The following is a 19,256-nucleotide window of genomic DNA, read 5'->3' as shown; positions in this document are numbered from 1 at the left end:
GACGAGTCTCCGGCTGCACCGGCGGGTGACGAGTCTCCGGCTGCACCGGCGGGTGACGAGTCCCCGGCTGCACCGGCGGGTGACGAGTCCCCGGCTGCACCGGCGTGTGACGAGTCCCCGGCTGCACCGGCGGGTGACGAGTCTCCGGCTGCACCGGCGTGTGACGAGTCTCCGGCTGCACCGGCGTGTGACGAGTCTCCGGCTGCACCGGCGTGTGACGTGTCCCCGGCTGCACCTGCGGGTGACCCTCCAGCTGTGCCGGTTCCAAAGCCCTCTTCCTCCTCTTCTTCCTCCGTCCAGAGGCAGGGAGTGCAGGATGGGAACCGGACGCAGAAATGATCTCCGGCGTCGGGGAGACGGAAGACGACCTCTCCAGCCTGATCGCCCCGGTCCTAATGCCCCTCGGGCTGGATGGAGTCAGGCGAGATCCAGCAGGTCCGGTATGTGTCCGCCTGGCGTTGGTTTCGGGTCCGCATACGAGTGGGTCATAAAACTCGTAACCCGACTCGTATGCGGGACGGGAACCTCTTCCCCGAATGGCCAGGCGGCTACCAGCAAACATCCTCGCTGGGTTCAGTTTGGTGCGTGCGTTATGTCACGATCAGTTTTAACCGAAAAGTGAAAACAAAAGGAGAACCCAAACGCAGAGGAATACGAAAATATAACTATGAATTTATTTACAAAAGAATAACAGAAACACCCACGAGGGGGTAAAACAAGGGATAACATAACACTGTGATGAAACACAAATGGAACACGAGAATACCTGGAACATGTCACTGAATACATGAACACTGAAATACAACAACGCACGCACACCACACAGAGAACACGAGGGCATTATATAGACAGCACATCAATGGGGAACAGGTGAACATAATTAATTACGTAAGACACGAGTACATAAGGGAGTAGGGTAAAAGTGACAAGACACTGGGAACACGTGTCACACATACATGATGTGAAAACACACGTGTTCCCACATAAACACAATGCTGCCATAATCTTGCCCTCTGAAATAAGACCTGAATCTACACCAAAGTCTGGCAAGACCATGACAGCGACAAGACACTGGGAACATGTGGAAGCCACACATATAATATCACTCCACATGTCCCTCACACAGAACATAGTACTGTCATGGTCTTGCCAGATACACTCAGACCTGAGTTTAATACAAAAGATCTGGCAAGCCCATGACACTGTTTAGATATATGAATATACTTATGTAAAATATGTACATTTTGTTATTTAGTCGATGGGTGCGCTGCATTATATAAATACAGTAATACTGCCAATCACTGTATAATGATGATGATTAGACGCTTAACGTTAGTCAGTTCGTGGAAGTTAATTCCGGTTAACATATAGAATTAATGTCACATTTAATTAATATTTTTACTGGTTTTAATGTCTTACAACAGAAACAGGATATATATATATATATAAGAATGACATTATTTATCCCTTAGTTGCATTAAAGTACAGTATATGACAGTTCAGAGACTAGTAGCAAAAGCGCAAACATTAACCTGGCTTTGAGAGCAAATGTGACGTAATGACGTCACAGATATGCAAATTAGTACGTCAAGAATCGATTCTGAATCGAACCGGGACCCTAAGAATCTATTCTGAATCGATTCATGAGGGTCCAAGAGATTCCCACCCCTAATCTGGAGTTTGTTGGTAGATATTGGGCAAAACCTCCGTTGCAAACCTCCATTTAGCAGAATTATTTTTACTTTGAAATTGATTCTGTCTACATTCATTTACACTGCAGCACAACCTCGAAGATCTCAAACTAAAACTCTGCAGAGTTTATGAACCACTCCATTTATGAGGGTCGAAAACGGTGGAGTAATCTAACTGAAAGGCGCAAACGTGGCAAAAGTAACGCATAAGTGTAAACATGGCCAAATATTAGTGTAGTACATGGACTGTTTTCAGCACTGTCTTTTGCGTTCCGGCACATTTTGTTTTACAAATTAAGCACTGGTTAATTTATTTCAAACGGCCTGACCAACCCCTACTGAATATCATTAAAAGTATTTTTGGATGACTCATAAAAGAAGTTTACTGATGTGACTAATATTGGAGAGAACAATCAGCTGGATTAAAATTGATCCATGCTGGGTAGTTTTATCCCAAATGCTGGGTTATTATTACCCATGGTTGCATTACAACAAGCCAACAGTGGGTCATTTTTAACCCAAAATGGATAATTATTAAAAATTACCTGACAATTTTTTAAGTGTGGATTATAAATAATGTGAACAGGTTTGTTTTGTAGTTTAATATATCAAATTTCTTTAGCACATCAGTTTTGAGTTTTAATGTTAATTAAACAAGTGTTTGAATCATTTCAAAATATAAAGAGATTAGTTGAAGTTGAGTGATTGTTTCACTTCTGTTTGTATCACATCAGAGACTGAGGAGGTTTTTGTACGACTGAAGATCTGAAATCTATCACTGTGGTATTCGGACAAGGAACAAAACTCTTTGTGAGCGGTAAGTCATCTTTCTACTCACATACTAAGCTGTTTTTATATTTTAAATTTATGTAGAGATATTTTATAAAATACAAAAATGATATTTTGTGTAATTGATTTTTGGAGAAACATTTTACTGCTTAATCAACACTTTGAAGCCTTCATGTGCATTTTTTACCTGGATTTTTATGCACTTCCAGTTTTTATTTATTGTTTTATAAATTACCCAGAATGTATGTATTTTGTAACTTAAAAGAGGTTTTTAACAGTAAACAATTTGATCTGCTCTACATTTACAGGGATGATAGTTTATGTTTTGTTATTACCTGTTAAACATTAATGTTTATGACCAAAATAATGAAAACATTGTATAGATGATTGCATTTATTTACAGTTCCAGTTCTCTAGAAATAAACCTTTACAAAACAAACTAACCTGTTTTAATAAGTCAAGTCCTAGACTAATAATACATTTGAATGAGATTTTTGAATGGGATGGATTTACAATAACTCAAATACAGTTTTAACAGAATATATCAGTAAATTAACCAATGAAACTTAATCTTTAATCATAAGAGACTATAATGTTGTAAGATTGAAAGTGTTTAAAAGTTTCAACACTTATTATTTAGTGATAAAGTGCATTTATTTCTTCATCTTTCTTCATGAATTGTGTTGTGTAGATTCAGATGTTTCTCCTCCTGTTGTGAAGATTTTGCCTCCATCCAGTGAAGATGTGAGCTCCAGTAAAGTGACTCTGGTGTGTTTGATCAATGACATGTCTGTGGGATTTGCTGATGTGAGTTGGTTTGTGAATGGAAACTCAGTTACTGATGGCGTCTTCACGGGATCTGCTGAACAGCAGCCGAATGAGAAATTCAAGTTGAGCAGTTATTTAACCATTGAGAGATCAGAGTGGGAGAAAGACAAAGATCTCACATGTAAAGTGACTGCTGCTGGAAAGATCATAACCAGAAAGATCAAGAAATCTGAATGCAATGAATAAATGCAAAGATTATTGTGAGCTGATTGTTTGTTTTTATGAAAGCATAATAGAAACAATTGAATGTTAAACTATGAGATTGAATTTCTGCAAACATTTCTGCTTTTCATTTTATTGTAATTTGATTTCAATCCTTAATAAATTTGAATAAACTTCATAGTTATCAAATAGTTTACTTATTGATTTATGGGGAAACTAATAAAATTGAGAAATATTTATTAGTTAATAATTTAAACCTAAAAGAAAGAAATAATTTATGAAAGAAACTTTCTAGTTTTTATATAGAGTACAGCATCTCTATCATTAATTAATTGATTATTTGTTTTTTATAATTTAAACTATAATGTTTCTGATAATAAAGATAAATAAGAGAAGAGTAAACTGTAGTTAAGAGAACTACATGTAAATTTGAGATTCACATGAAGTCTCATGTTTAGAAAATAAACTATAAAGAGTTAATGAAAGATGTTTAATTCACTGAATTATTAAAAAAAAAAGTTAAGATACAATGAAAACATCATGAAAAAGCTTTGAGTGTAAATATCTTGAATATTATTGAGAATAAAGATGAATAAGGTCATTAAAGTTCATCAGGCAGTGTTGAAGTTTCTCTTCTTGCAGATTCAGTGAAGTGTGGAGATTTTTTTTAAGAAGTTTTGCTCTGACACACAGGAAACACCTGCTGTTATAACACTCATTTATTTTAACTCTATAGGGTGGTTTCCCAGACAGGGTTTAGATTAATACGTAATAATTAATAAATAAGTAATTTTTACAAACAAACCTTACAAAAACAACACAGGTGTGCATCCTGAGACAAAACAATGGCACTGTTAAGAGATGTCAGAATAAGGTGTTTTTAAATTAAGACAGCTTAAACATGCATTTTAGCAGTAGCTCTGTCTGGGAAACCACCCCTATATGTAAATACTTTCTATCATCTAATATCTTTTCACTTGACGTTATCCAAACAGTGAAGATCATTCAGATAAACTTTATTGTTGTTTATGATGTTGTCTTTCCATCTTATTCAAATACAGATTTATATAATCTAAAGATTTTCATTTTCTTTCTAAGAAGTTTTATTTATAGCCTTTAGGTGATAAAGCTGTGTTGTGCATTTATATATTCTGATTATATATCTGGTATTTTGGTGTTTGTAATTAACAATCATTGTGCATAATTAAATTAATAAAATATATCCTGACTAGGGATGGGAATCGAGAACCGGTTCTACTTAAGAACCGGTTCCCAGTGAATCGATTCCTTTGAACCGTAAGCATGCCTGCCTAACGATTCCTCTTATCGGTTCCGCTCGCGCTCGTTGCAAATGTGTCATGACGTCACACACACGCTGTGTTGTTTTGGTTTAGAACGCAGCAAACATTGCATCGAGGCAGAACGATCCAAAGTTTGGTTATATTTAGTGGTGGGCAGAGCGAGGCTTCGCGAAACACTAAAACAGTTGAATCAGTAACTTATATTTCACGCGAACATACGACAATACGGTCGCGTTGCAGGAGGTTGCAGGACTGTCGCGTGTTTGATACACTATTACACAATAACAGCAGCGAGTCAAACACCAGCGGAGCTAACGGGACGTCATCTGTTATTAATGCAGAAGGTAATGTGTTAATGTTAATGTGAGCGCCATTTCATTATGTAAACTTTTACTATACGGATAATCTCCGTTGTCATGGTCCATCAAATTGATGACGGGCTCAGAGGCTCCAGAAAGTATCTATTGTGCACCTCTAGCTACTCCGTTTACAGAGGCAGGGAGGAATAAAATGACTGAGGCGAGGATAAACACATTTCACCGAGCAGCAGAGGCGTACACTACTTAAGTATTTCTACTTAAAAGTACATTTTCAAGTATTTGTATTTTATCAGTGTTTTTGTATTTTTTTGAAAACATACATTCCAAAGCATATTATCATAATTTTAACTCCACTACATTTCATAATTTCAAGTTTTTGGTTTATATTTAATATTTAAGTACATTATAAATCTAGTAATGTTTTTTACTTTTACTTAAGTAAAAAGTACTTTTACTCAAGAAAAGTAAAAGTACACAATTTTTATGTAATTATGTATTCAATCAATTTTAATATGCAATATAAATAAACAGTATGATTCTATGCTTTAGAATGTAGTGAACATTTTTTAGTAAAGTAATTTTTTCCCAAGACAACTCTCTGATAAAGCACAGATGCTTGGAAAATAAAACTAAAATACTCAAGTAGTGTCCACCTCTGCCGAGCAGTGACTAAGTTTGTGTTAAAGGGTTTGCATCCGTTTGCCACAGTAGATGCCTCTGCATTTCGGTAGGTTAATTTGCTGTATTTTGTCCAGCATCATGTCTTTAAAAGAAAATAACAAATGCATGCATGACCAAAAGTTGCATGTTTTATGTCAGTCTAGTTCTGTTTTATTAATTCCTAGTCCGATCACATATTTACTGGTTGAGAAACACTGCCCTAGGCTATAGGTCCCTTACTTTAAGAAGTAGCTCACCTACTTTTAAGTTGGTTCTGAGGTTGCTACACATAATTTGTGTATACTCTGTTCTGTGTCTTCTGAACAGATATTAAAGCGATACAAACATACAAATTTGTGCTTATTCCCTCACCCAATGAGAATCGAAAAGAGAATCGATAAGGAATCGGATCAATAAGCAACATCGATAATGGAATCGGAATCGTTAAATTCTTATCAATTCCCATCCCTAATCCTGACTTTAATCTGTAGTAAACTCAAATGACACACAAGACGTTATGTAAAGATCTTCTCAAGAGACAGTTATGACAACAAACTGACTCAAACCCACAAAGTAAAAGCTTCACCTGACAAACATCTAAACAACATTAAGATTTCCAGACCTCTAGCCATCAAGTAGTAAAGGGATGGGCAGCAGGGTGGGACAGGACAGGGTCATCCCAAATACTCACAGTAACAGGGTGAGGGGAGTGAGCTCAAGGGAGGGAAGATGGGTGGCAGCTCCACCGCAAGGTGTCGTCATTACGTTCTCTTCTACCTTGCAGACGGTGAAGGGGGAATCACAGTTGAAGTGGAGCTTTTTTCCAAAACTGCTGTTGTTGTGTCAATAATCTCACACAACCGTTAATCCAGATAAAGAAATCTTATTCATATAAACATGATATCATTATTTACAGATTTGCTTTTTTAAGCAGTGTATGCTAAAATATAATGCAAACATGCAGGTGGTCAATTATTTTAAAACTAGCTATGATGCTATTTACAAAGTAAAAGTCTTCAAGGACTTCAGTGGTGAATTACTGCCATCTAATGTTTTACAGAATTACTGCAGTTTATTTGCAAGCAGTTTATATCGGGGTTAGTTGACACACAGAAATGTCCTTACTGTTATTGATAAGGAAAAGTTACATAACTATAGGCTTTACAACAAATGTAAATAATAATCCAATGAAAATCAAAACATTTTATGACACATTTAAAAGATAATTGAAACATTTGTTTTTGTGTCTACACATACGAAAAGCTTTTTAGCTCATAAATATACTAACCCAGCTGATACTAACTTGAACAGATAATATAATTACTTTCTGTACAGATTTCAGCTGGTTCCTTGCCTTGGTGACTAGATTTTTCTAAACATGTTTAATACTTTTTTACTGTTTCATTCAACTTTATTGCAAATAACTTTATTTATGGACTTGAATGTTGTGAATTCCTTATATTTGTGGATTTCTTGAGTTAATACTGATGTGTGGTGAAAATTTCATTTGAATAACCTCATTGGAAATTTAAAAAATGTTGACACGTTCAATACTGATTTTGCCTATAAACCAATGTCAAACATTAAAAAAACTGAAAACTCCTGATGTGTGTAGATGACAAAGACAAAAGGATTTCTGTGACTAAAATAAACATTTGTGATTAAACAGTTAAATGTCAAGTTTTATTTTCCTGTTTGTATCTTTATTAGTAAGTTAATGATCGTAATGATTTGCTGATTGTAATTATTGTGTTAATACTTTTATTAAACGTGTCATATAAAGGATGTTGTTTAAGTTAAATCATCACATCTTGAATCTCATGTGTCTACAGTACATTGTGATGATGTGTTTGGGTCTTATAGTGTTTTGTGTTTTTAGCTCCTCCTTCCAGATCTCTTGAGTCTCTTAAAGTTTCCCTGTCTGATCATTTCATCATTATTCAACATCATCTGCTCATCTTTACACAAAACAAATCACAAGATGATCAGAATATTCTTCACTTTCTTCACTCTTCTCACCTGTAAGTGTTCATAATATCTCATCTCTGATTTAATCTCATATATGTAAAGTGTTTTTAAACACAATCTGATGTTATTTTTGTTGTTTGTATTCATCAGGTGTGAGTGGAGTGACTGTAGTGACCCAGAATCCTTCAGAGCTCACAGTGAATAAAGGAAATAAAGTCACAATCAACTGTAATCTGGGAACTGTTGAACACAGTGCTGTATGGTATAAACAGATTTCAGGAGGAGTTTATCAGTTTGTGTTAAGCTTTTATCATGACTGGAGTGATGGACCTAAATATGGATCTGGTTTCTCTGCTCCTAAATTCACATCAACACATTCATCTAAATCAGATTATAGTTTGATCATCAATAATGTAGATGTGAGAGATTCAGCTGTGTATTACTGTCACACATGGGACGACTCTGCTAAGGAGCACGTATCACAGTGATTCACATCATGACAAAAACCTCCTCACTGTTCACAGTCACTTCTGCTTTCATACATCAGGAAAAACACCTAAACTAAACTGAAATATGGACACTTTTAACCACATATCATTAAAGTATTTTTCAGGTACAGACACTGCATCATGAGTACAAAAAAATAATAATTCGGACAAAATGAAAAATTACACAAACAGATGCTGATGATTATTCTCGCACATATACACACATGTACTGTAAAATGATTTTTGTGTGGACTATAACACTAGACAGTCATAAACAGTGTTGGGCAAGTAACTGAAAATTAGTTATTAGTTACAGTTACTAGTTACTTCTTTTAAAGGTAACTGAGTTACTCTACCAGTTACTGTATATCAAAAGTAATTAGTTACTAAGGGCTCAGTCACACCAAAAGCGTTTATGGCAGTTGCAGGCGCCTTTTTTGAATGATATTCTATGGGCAGGGCGCGTTTGCGCGCTGTTTATGCGCGCTGAGCGCCTTGCGGTTTTCTGCCGCCTGCCGCGCACGCGTTTTTGAAGGAGCGCTGAGAGCGGAGGAGCGCCTGACGTCATTCGCGTCTTCCATTGTCCAATCGAATGAGGGGAGAGGCGGGCCTTACGTTGTGGTGAGGGAAGTCTACAGTTGCTTTGAAGAACCGGACTCCACTCGCTCATTCTCTCCTGCGTGTTTGTGCTCCTCTCATCCTCAAACAAGGTCAGAGCAAGCGCCCTCTTTTTAAAGTTTCTGCTAATATGACAGTTAACAGCAAAAGAGCGCTCACGCTTCAATATTTGATTGACAAGACAGCTGACTCAGTGGTTGCTTAGCAATATGAAAAGCCGCGCTGCACTGCTCTTTTTTTTTAAAAGGCAGTGCGTCGCGCCTTGCGTTTGCAAGCGTTTAAAGCGCTTTTGGTGTGACTGAGCCCTAAGAAAAGTAACTTTTAAGTTACTTTTATGTCTGCTTTTTAAATGTAAATATGAACAGTACTGAACAGTCAAACAATAAAATAATATGGATGGGCTATTTTACACGTAAGACTCTAATATATCACATACTGTAGGAGGCTATTTTGCTTTAGATTCAACCTTTGAATATTCTTGTTAGAAATTATCTTAAATAAAGTTAGTTTACATATTATGTATATCATTTAGACCATTTAGACAAATATTCTGCATGTTTACAAAAATATATAATGTGTTAAAATTGTGTAGTGTCTCTTTAAAAATTTGGAGACAATTGTGTCAGCATGTCATATTTTCTAAAATAAATTATCATTTTTCTGATTTCATATTTATTTTAATAAGTAGGTAACCACTCCGCTGTGTCCTGCTGACAGACTTGGTGCGCGTGCAGCAGGTGACGCAAATTAACCTTCCTCCGAAGGTTAGACCGTCTCATTTCAGTTCTCTTTGCGAACTTCTGAGCGCCTTGAAAGACCGAGTGCTCACCTTTTATCGCATGCTTAGTAGGGTGCAGCCCTTGAATTGACACACAGCTAAAGTTGTGAAGCTCGCGGCAGGGACTGTGCTCTTTGGTTATATACTGTTTGTAAATATTTTCTGTTGGATTTAAATGATACACAGGATTAAAGGAAGATATTTAATCAGAAAACGGAGTAGGCTACGTGGATTGTTTTGTTGGATATGGAGAGACTGAAACTAAAACTAAAAGCGAGCTCACACATACTATGGAGTTTTAACACGGGCGTACAGCGCAGTGTGAATATTTTAGTGGAAACAACAATCGCGGATCGTTCTCTTCCATGAAAGCCGATGTAAACATCTAAGAATATATGAACATTTCTCAGATTTATTACTTTTGTGGACTACAAATGCAAGTTAATGTCATGCCTGGATTACTTTGTAACGCGTTACTCCCATCACTGGTCATAAAGCAGTCTTAAATTATGTGATGTTTCCAGGCCTGGATTACCACAATGTGCACTATAAAGGGTGACCACTTTTTAAGTGCCTCTCCTCCTCTTTAAATTATATATTTTATATACTCTCTGTATATTGTATTATTAACTGTTGATTTTGTATCTGCATCTCTTCCAACTAAATAATTTATAAAACATGGAAAATATTTTAAAGGTTTGGTCAGGGCTCTGGACTAATTTCTTTACTAGGAGCACTGTAGCTCTTGATTGAAAATTTTAAGGGAGCAAGCAGATCATTTAGAGGCACACCTTAAATCAATGCAGTGACATACATTATTTTAATTTTATTAAACTATACTCATGCTGAGTTTACAATGAAGTGGTTTGTTTTAATCCGAATATGTGTATCAAATACTTTACCATTATGTTTTTATGTTTTTCTACAATGTTTTTATGTTATATGAATATAACCAGTTCAGTTATAGGTGTAGTGAACCATTGTGTGTGTGAGGAGGGTAGGAACAAAAGACCTACAGTTCCAGAAATGTTTTTCTATATAATATGAACCATATGTTTCTTCATGGTACAAACCCTTGGGATTAGAAGCATATGCTAAGGTCAATGTAAAGGTCATGGATTGCGTGCGAGACAGGCTTAAATATTGTGGTACAGGGAAAAGTTTTTCAGTGAGTCTTTGAGATTGTGCAGGACTGCTCGGCTTTTATTTGCCTGGTTAATAAAAGTCTATCTTTTGAAAATGAAACCTACGGCTTGAGTATTTTATTCTTAAAGAACCCAAAAAGGAAAACCACAACAATTGGCGCCCAACGTGGAGCTGGAAAAGAGCACAACAATTGGCAACCCAGATGGGACATGAAAAGAGCACAGAACCAGAGACCACAGCTGGCTTCTCGATGGGCAATACAATCAGGTGGCCACCTAAAAGAGGTAAGCGTTTTGCTTATTCAAAGATTGTATTGTTCACCTGAGATGGCTCGTGGTGGTAAGATTAGTCACAACTGCTCTTCCAAATTTAAGAATAATAAGAAGAAAGGAATGATTATTAGACTAAATGATAAGAATAAAGGGTTTTTAATTTTCAAAGGAAATATGTGCATGCACTCATCTGTTTTGTTACTAACAGGACTTGGTAGTATTAGAACAGATGATTATTTTTATTTTGAGATGGCTTTGATGATTTTTATTTTAAGTGATGAAAACGTGTAAGAGTTGCCTATGTCTGTGGGTGTAAGTGTATGACATAGCAGTCTGTGTCTGTGGTCGGAAGTGTAAGCCACAGAGGTCAATTTTGTGTGGTTGGAAGTGACAGTATACCGCCTTAAAGTGGTATATTTTATTGTTTTAAATAAGATCCACGTTGAGGAAGTGTAGTGGGTCTGTTGTTTTAATTAGCAAGGTACTTTAGGTAAAGTACAATTTTGTTTTGTTTAATTGTATTTGTTTCTGTGTGAGAGTGTATGTGTCTGTGCTAACATGAGTCTGTGAGTGCACGTCTCAGATGAGGAAAAGTGGGGGCTGAGTGAGTAGTGGGTGTGTCTTTCTTCTGTGGCTCTGCAGAGGGGACAGAGAGGTGTTGTGTTACAGTGGAGTGGATGATTGTTTAAAACTGTGAAAAGGGGATACAGTTTGAAAGTATGTGAATATGACTAAGAATATAAGTATGAATATGAATAAGATAAGAATAAGAGACAGTTATAAATGCTGGGTAATAAATATGATATTTGAAGGTATTGTGGAGTTATTGTAGCCAAAAATATTAATTATTATAGTAAAGTACACAGGTACTTCTAAAATCTGAATAACTCATTTAAATGATTGAGTAAGTTTGTATTTACTTATGAAGGAAACATTATTAGAATTAATGAAACACCATTTCAGTATGCTGAAAGGTTAGTCTGGTTGATTGCTGCTAAAATGTATAGTGATTTGTTTTCATTGAAGTAGGCTCACAAGAGAACAGTTGATTTTGCCAGCATGGGCAAATACATAACAGATGTGGAAGCTAAAAGGGCCTCAGAGTGTAAGGAAAACCTATTAGATCATACAGAAGTGAAAAATCTAAGTCATAACTATTCTTCTCATAGAGGCACATGGGACAAATAATTGGAATAAAAATTTGAAAATTGGATTTATCATAAGAATGAAAATTTTATTTGACCATCATAAGAATGAAGAATTGATTATCATCTACAATCACAAGTGAGGGTGGATAAAATGGTATATAAAAGAAATTATCCGCAAAGCCATACTTAACAAAGTGTGTGGAAATACTAAACCTAACTGAATTAATGCTTTACCTCTTGCATTAACGAGCATGTAAACTAACAACAGCACACCTTTAACACTGCATGAAATGTTCGCCAATCGACCTATGCGTATTGTAAAAACCATCTGGAATTAAGGGTTATATGAAGACACTAATTGTCTATGTATTGAGCTATTTGTGTACAGAAAAAGCTGAAAGGAGCTGAGGAGGAGAGGAGACAACATGCCTCGTGGTGAGAGATGATCTAGCTTATCTGAGGGTCGAAAGGTCGGAGGGGCTGCAGGAGAACGCGGAAGGAGCAAACCTGCAAAAAGGGACCAAACACAGTCAAAGGGGGCTGCAGAGGGATGACAGCAGCTCTATGTGGAAGTCCAAATGGGAGGAGCAACCAATGCATCAGAGCTCGTAGGATGGCAGTTGGAGAGGAGGAGAAACACATGATATGAAAGAAGACACATCAAAATCAAATCAAAATCAAAAGCAATTCAAGTATACCGACGGATGGAGAACAAAGTTTTGAGCACCGAGAGGAAAAGTGGAAAGAGAATTGTCAACAGAAATTGAAAGAACGAAGCGGATTACTACAGAAGATTTGCATGGCCACAGTCACTCAAACTTCTCGGCAATGACTGTTGCCTTCAACGAGGCAATGTGAAAGATCTGCAACAATCCCAAAGGAACATAATCTGAAAAAAAGACTGAAAACACTAACTACACAGAGACATTGAACAGAGAACATAAGGTGGACATTTTATGGGAAACATCCCAAAGATTACAAATGATACAAATGGACAATACGTATTTAAAGTCAAGGAAATAGGTTTGCAAAGTTGCTTTTTATGCTCTAAACTAAATCAGGTTTTAATAAGGTAATAACATTTTCAAGTCCACATAAATATGATAAAGGTGATAAATTCAACAATAATTCTTATGGATTAGAGAAAAGTTAAGGTCAACTTGTCTGGATAAATATTAAGGTCTTTTGGGAAATTCTGAGTTGAAAGATATACAATGAAGGTATATGAAGATGAAACAATATCGTTTGGAGAATTATTTTGGATTTTTAGAAAAAGAAAATGTTTGACCTCGTTATCATTAGGAGGGAGAGAAAAGATACTACAAAATCACTACAATAGAAGGGAATCACTACATTAGAAGGGAATTTAAAATCCTCATTAAAGGATGAAAAAAAAAACAATTAATCATAAATTATATGTAGATTCTGTTGATCAACTAAATGTAACCAAATTAGATTAAGGCATGGGATTAAGTTAAATCGGGAATTCAATAAAGTTTTGTCAGAATAAAAATACAGAATAAATACATTTTATACAGTACTATAATCAACAGAGTATTATTATGTATACCAATAAGGCATTAAGGTCCTTAGGGGAACAACTATGCAACCAATAGAATTAGATGACAAAATATACTGAATCAACTTTAATTAGTGCTTAGGGGTAAATGAGGGGTAGGTGTCTGGTTAGAAAACCAAATGGAAGTTAAAATATCAGTATGATGGAGAAATTAACTTGAAATCAACAAGAATGTTATTAGGACGTACGTTACAAAACAATATTGAATTTATTACTGGGAGATGGGTATTCAAGTACATCTGATGATGATGAGGAATAAGCTTCATATTTTCATGCTTTACTTTTTGTTTTTATTTTCAGTAATTTTGTTTTATTTGCTTTTTGGTTTTCTTTGCTTTTATTTTGTTTACTTTTAACTTTACAATATATTCTACATAACTGTGACAACCAACAGCATGTGCAGAACCAGTTACACACACATTTTTTAAACTGTTAATAAAGAGGGACTTTAAGTTCTTTTACTTTTACATTCAAAGACAAAACAAGAATGGAAAGATATTTGCTCTTATTGTCCATAGTTCGAAGTGCAGTGGCATAATTTGGTAATTGGTAATGTACAGTGGCTTTCTTTAGTCACAATATATAGTAATAACTGAGACACTGAGTTATGAAACGGCACTTCGTATTAAAATAAATAAACAGGAAATATGAGGCTAGGAAAGCCTCAGAGCGGGGAATGAAGTGGTTTGTTTTAATCCGAATATGTGTATCAAATACTTTGTCATTATGTTTTTATGTTTTTCTACAATGTTTTTATGTTATATGAATATAACCAGTTCAGTTATAGGTATAGACCAGTTCAAGAGATGTAAACAACACTGGTCCAGAAGCACTTCCTGTTTCCGTTTTTTAACACTAGATAAACGTTGGGATAAAATAAACCAACAGAACATATAAACCTGAAATAACTGAAGTTAAACAAACATCTTAAAGATAATAATATATGTAAAATAAAAAAATAACTGTCACAAACTGTAACAGGAAGTGTTTTTGGACCAGCGTTGTTTACATCATTTGAACTGGTCTATAGTGAACGATTGTGTGTGTGAGGAGGGTAGGAACAAAAGACCTACAGTTCCAGGAATGTTTTTCTATATGATATGAACCATATGTTTCTTCATGGTACAAACCCTTGGGATTAGAAGCATATGCTTAGGTCAATGTAAAGGTCATGGATTGCGTGCGAGACAGGCTTAACTCATTCACCGCCAGCCTTTTTGAGAAAAGTTGCCCACCTGCATTTTTGTGATTTTAACAAAAGTTTCACAAAATTCCTTGCAGGAAAAATTATCCTCTATAAATATATAAACATACAAATTATATCAAATTAAAGAACACACCATCTGCTTTCAAACAAACAACAAAAAAACAAACAAACAAACAAAATGGGGAAAAAACGTTTCATTATATATTTACTTTTTCCACTTAATTTGACCATTGAAATATGGATATTTCTCTTCAAAAATACAACATTTTGAGCAAAAAGCTTAAAAAATGCGTTTTTGTAAAGGAATTTATGTTAGAGATCAGACTCAGAATGACTATCAAACATACAGGCAGTTCAAATAAACCGTCAAATCATTTCAACTTCCGTTTTTGATAAATTGGCGGTTTGGCGCCATCCAGTGGATGAAAGCGGTATTACACTTTCACTTTGAAATTCGTCCAGAAAGGCACATTTGTTAGTTAAATATTAACTCATAATTGACGAGATAACTTGTCAATGGCGGTGAATGAGTTAAATACTGTGGTACAGGGAAAAGTTTTTCAGTGAGTCTTGGAGATTTTGCAGGACTGCTCGGCTTTTATTTGCCTGGTTAATAAAAGTCTCTTTTGAAAATGAAACCTACGGCTTGAGTATTTTATTCTTAAAGAACCTAAGGAGGAAAACCACAACGACACCAAACGCGTTTTGGGCGTCAAAATCGCGTCTACCGCGCCTAGTTTGCCGCTTGAACACTTTGAATGCATTTGCACGTGTAGAGCGGAGTAGACGCGCGGAAAAAGCAAGCATTTGACGCGCGTCCGAGGCAAAATCTGCTTCTTGTGGGAGGGGCAACAACTGTGCGAGTGTCTGTTTGCAAGATGACTGATGTTGATTGTACATTTATCAAGAGAGTTACCAGTTTGTATTGGGTAACCTTACTATAGGGGGAAAATAAACGGCGTGGGTCGATAAACGTCACGTGACTCAAAAGTGAAGTGTGTATTACAACTTACCAGGTTGTCCAAAGTCCTTACTGACACTCTTCCAAGCGAGGTCCTTTTTATTCCTGTCTCCTCTATAGAAATAACAACTTGTGTCATATAGCTCCGAGTGACTGCTTGAGTGAGTGACTCCGGGCGGGGCTGCCACCACCTGATTGGTTAACGCGGCGCAAAATTCCGCCAATTTTTTAGCCAATGAAGCAAACTCACTCTGTGCCTAATGCTAAAAGCAGAAGTGACTGTGATCAGTGAGGAGGTTTTTGTCATGATGTGAATCGCTGTGATACCCACTCCTTAGCAGAGTTGTCCCATGTCTTACAGTAATACACAGCTGAATCTCATCTACATTATTGATGATCAAACTATAATCCCAGATAGCATGCAACCATTGAAACAATGTTAAAAATCGTTGATTTGTCGGTGTTGATACCATTGAGTCAATATCGGGTTTGCACCCTCCATTGATATTGAAAAATGAAAATCTAATCAATGGTGACGATCAACAAAAGAAAGCTTCATGCTGCAATGCATGCTGGGTATCATTGTAGTACTAAACTAATTTATAACTCCCAGCATGCATTGCAGTTGATCGTTTTATATGAATTTGTTTGTTGATTGTCACCATTGCTGAGATTTTTAGGATGAGTAATGATGTCTGAATGTGTCAGCAATTTTTCTGTTTGTCTTGTCACAGTGTATTTACAAACCAAAACAATTATAAATGTCAAAAACGGATCAACATAATCATGTAAAGCAGCTTAATTTTATATCATCTGGACATCTTCACAAAAAGCAATCAGTTTCTACTTAACTTTGAAACACATCTTTCTTTACCAATGCACGTGTTTCTACATAAACACATACAAACACTAAAAAAAGAAAGATTTAACTTAGTGAATAACAAGAGTCAAGGACCCAACTAAAGCAAACACTGATCACAATAATGGTGATTTGTTGAAATCTCCATATTTTTTCAATATTAATGGAGGGTGCAGACCTGATATTGATTCAATGCAGTTAACATTGACAAATCAACTGTTTTTAACATTGATTCAATAGTTTGCATGCTATCTGGGATCTGATTTAGATGAATGTGTTGATGTTAATTTAGGAGCAGAGTAAGCAGATCCATAGGTAGGAGAACTGTTTGGATGATAAAAATATAAGACAAAGTGTGGCACAGCTCCAGTTGTCTGTTTATACCATCGAGCAGCACTATCAGTAACAGTGTCCAGATAACAGTCCAGTGTTGCCGTCTGTCCTTTATTTACTGTGAGAACTGCAGGATACTACAATTACACCACCGACACCTGAAAACACAAACACAGTTAAAGACTTTAGTTACAATGACCTGAAACACATGCAATAATCTCAACAACAGGAGGTTCATACAAATCCAAGCAGTGAAGAGAAGGAAGAGTTTGATGAGCATGTTTGTAGATGCAGACTGGTTTGTTCTCATGATGAGAGATCAGTGAGAGATTATACACTAGATTGAGTTTGTGGGAGGAGCATTTGATATTTTACATAACATTTATTTGAAGATTGATGTTTGTAGGCAGACTGATGAAACTCTTTTGCTCTCTAGCAGGAAGTGAAGCTGATTAGCTGAATTTTAATGAACTTCCTTCTTTCAGAGTTTCTCTTCTTCAAAATCTCTATATGAGAATCAAATTGTCTTCATGTCTTCACTAAACTCAAACAGCTTCACAAACACAGACAAGATGCTGATAATATTCATCAATCTCTTCACTCTTCTCTCATGTAAGTTACACATTTCACTCTTAACATATTGATGTCATGGACATGAAATGAAGGATTTTCTCATTTGTTATTTCAGATGTCAGTTTAACTAAAGTTGTCACACAAAAACCCTCAATACTGACAGAAGAAAAAGGAAAATCTGTGACTATGGACTGTAATATAGCAAAGAATGAGAATTATGTTTCTTGGTATAAACAGCTTCCAAATGCAGCTCCTCAGTATGTGTTGAGATACTATCATTCTCATGGCTCTCCTAATGAGTATGGTGAGGGTTTTTCATCCAGCCGTTTCACATCTAAAAAAATGTCAGATCTTGACTATCAGCTGATCATCAATAATGTAGATGTGAGAGATTCAGCTGTGTATTACTGTCAGACATGGGGCGGCTCTGTTAGTGAGGGCGTATCACAGTGATTCACATCAAGACAAAAACCTCCTCACTGTTCACTGTAACTTCTGCTTTAATACTTCACGAAAAAAATCTGAAGTGTGTTTCATGCTTATAAAACTAAACTGAAATATTGACAATTTTAAAAAGGGTTTGAAAAACATGTTATGCATGGGTATTAATAGTGTGTGCCTATAAAAAGAAAATAAATGAACTTACATAATAGAAGAGGGAGAGGTGTGACTGGTAATGTACACGGCTTGTAGCTATGTTTTTGTGTTAAGAAAAGTTAGAAATGGGGACCAGATGTCTTCAAAGGCTGATATCTGCTTCCATCTGCGTGCATTGTATTTCTCTATTGAAATCTGTTCGGAAATTAAATTTATCCAATGATTGATGTTGCAAGATTTCTTTGATTTCCAGTTTTAGAGAACTACTTTCTTAGCGACAGCTAGAGAGACGAGCAACGGATTCCTGTATTTTTGCGGGATATGGATTTCAGAAAAGTCGCCAATGAGACAGAGTGTTGGAGATATTGGGATTCTGTGACTCAGGACGGTGGATAGTGTCTCAGTGATTGTAACCCAAAATGATTGAACTGGTTGGCATTGCCACATGGTGTGTAAATAGTCATCTATGCTACCTAAAGTGCATTGTGAACAAATATTGGTGTTGTGTAGGCCCATTTTGAACATTTTACTTTGGGTGATGTGAGTTCTGTGAATGACTTTATATTGTATAAGCTGCAGGTTTGTGTTGTATTTAATACTATTAAAATGTGCATTAATGTTGTCTCTGAGGGCTTGCCATTGTTTTAGTCGGTGTGCCTTCTGCGCATGACATAACAAAAAAGTTGAGCCTGATATATCCTCATGTTGAGTTTGTGTGTTACGCTTGCCTTGTTATTTTAATACACCACAAAAAGTATTGGAAATGGGCTTAGGTTTGACAAGTAGATACATGTAAAACCTTAAGCTTACCATGTGTCACAAGCCGAATGTCGAGTAAAATCGAATGTAACTGTTATATATGTTATGTTAACAGTGTGACTTGTTAGTTACCTTTAAAAAAATATCAGCGTTATTAGCCTTCAGGTGCCGCTTAACCCCCTGGGGTCCAAAAACGCGGGGCCGCGTTTTGACGTGTTT

General features: G+C 36.1%; 1 protein-coding gene and 1 gene segment (V, D, J or C); both read left to right on the top strand.

Annotated features, from left to right (window-relative positions):
• The window catches only part of LOC141350978 (Ig kappa chain V-VI region J539-like), a 48,956-nt gene extending 40,605 nt beyond the window's left edge, over window positions 1-8,351 (top strand). The window contains 1 exon segment of the V gene segment in view: window positions 7,870-8,351. Coding sequence covers window positions 7,870-8,207 — 338 coding nt within the window.
• Window positions 1,644-3,532, top strand: LOC129424299 (Ig lambda chain C region). The gene is made up of 3 exons (XM_073857894.1): window positions 1,644-1,686; window positions 2,455-2,508; window positions 3,172-3,532. The coding sequence occupies exons 1-3, from the start codon at window positions 1,644-1,646 to the stop codon at window positions 3,492-3,494; spliced, it is 420 nt and encodes a 139-aa protein (XP_073713995.1). The 3' UTR covers window positions 3,495-3,532.
• Window positions 8,352-19,256: the final 10,905 nt, after the last annotated feature.

This window comes from Misgurnus anguillicaudatus, chromosome 19 (genome assembly GCF_027580225.2).
Source record: "Misgurnus anguillicaudatus chromosome 19, ASM2758022v2, whole genome shotgun sequence".
NCBI classification, from domain to species: domain Eukaryota; kingdom Metazoa; phylum Chordata; class Actinopteri; order Cypriniformes; family Cobitidae; genus Misgurnus; species Misgurnus anguillicaudatus.
Note: the sequence above shows the minus strand (reverse complement) of the source record. Positions and strands in the feature narration are given on the sequence as shown.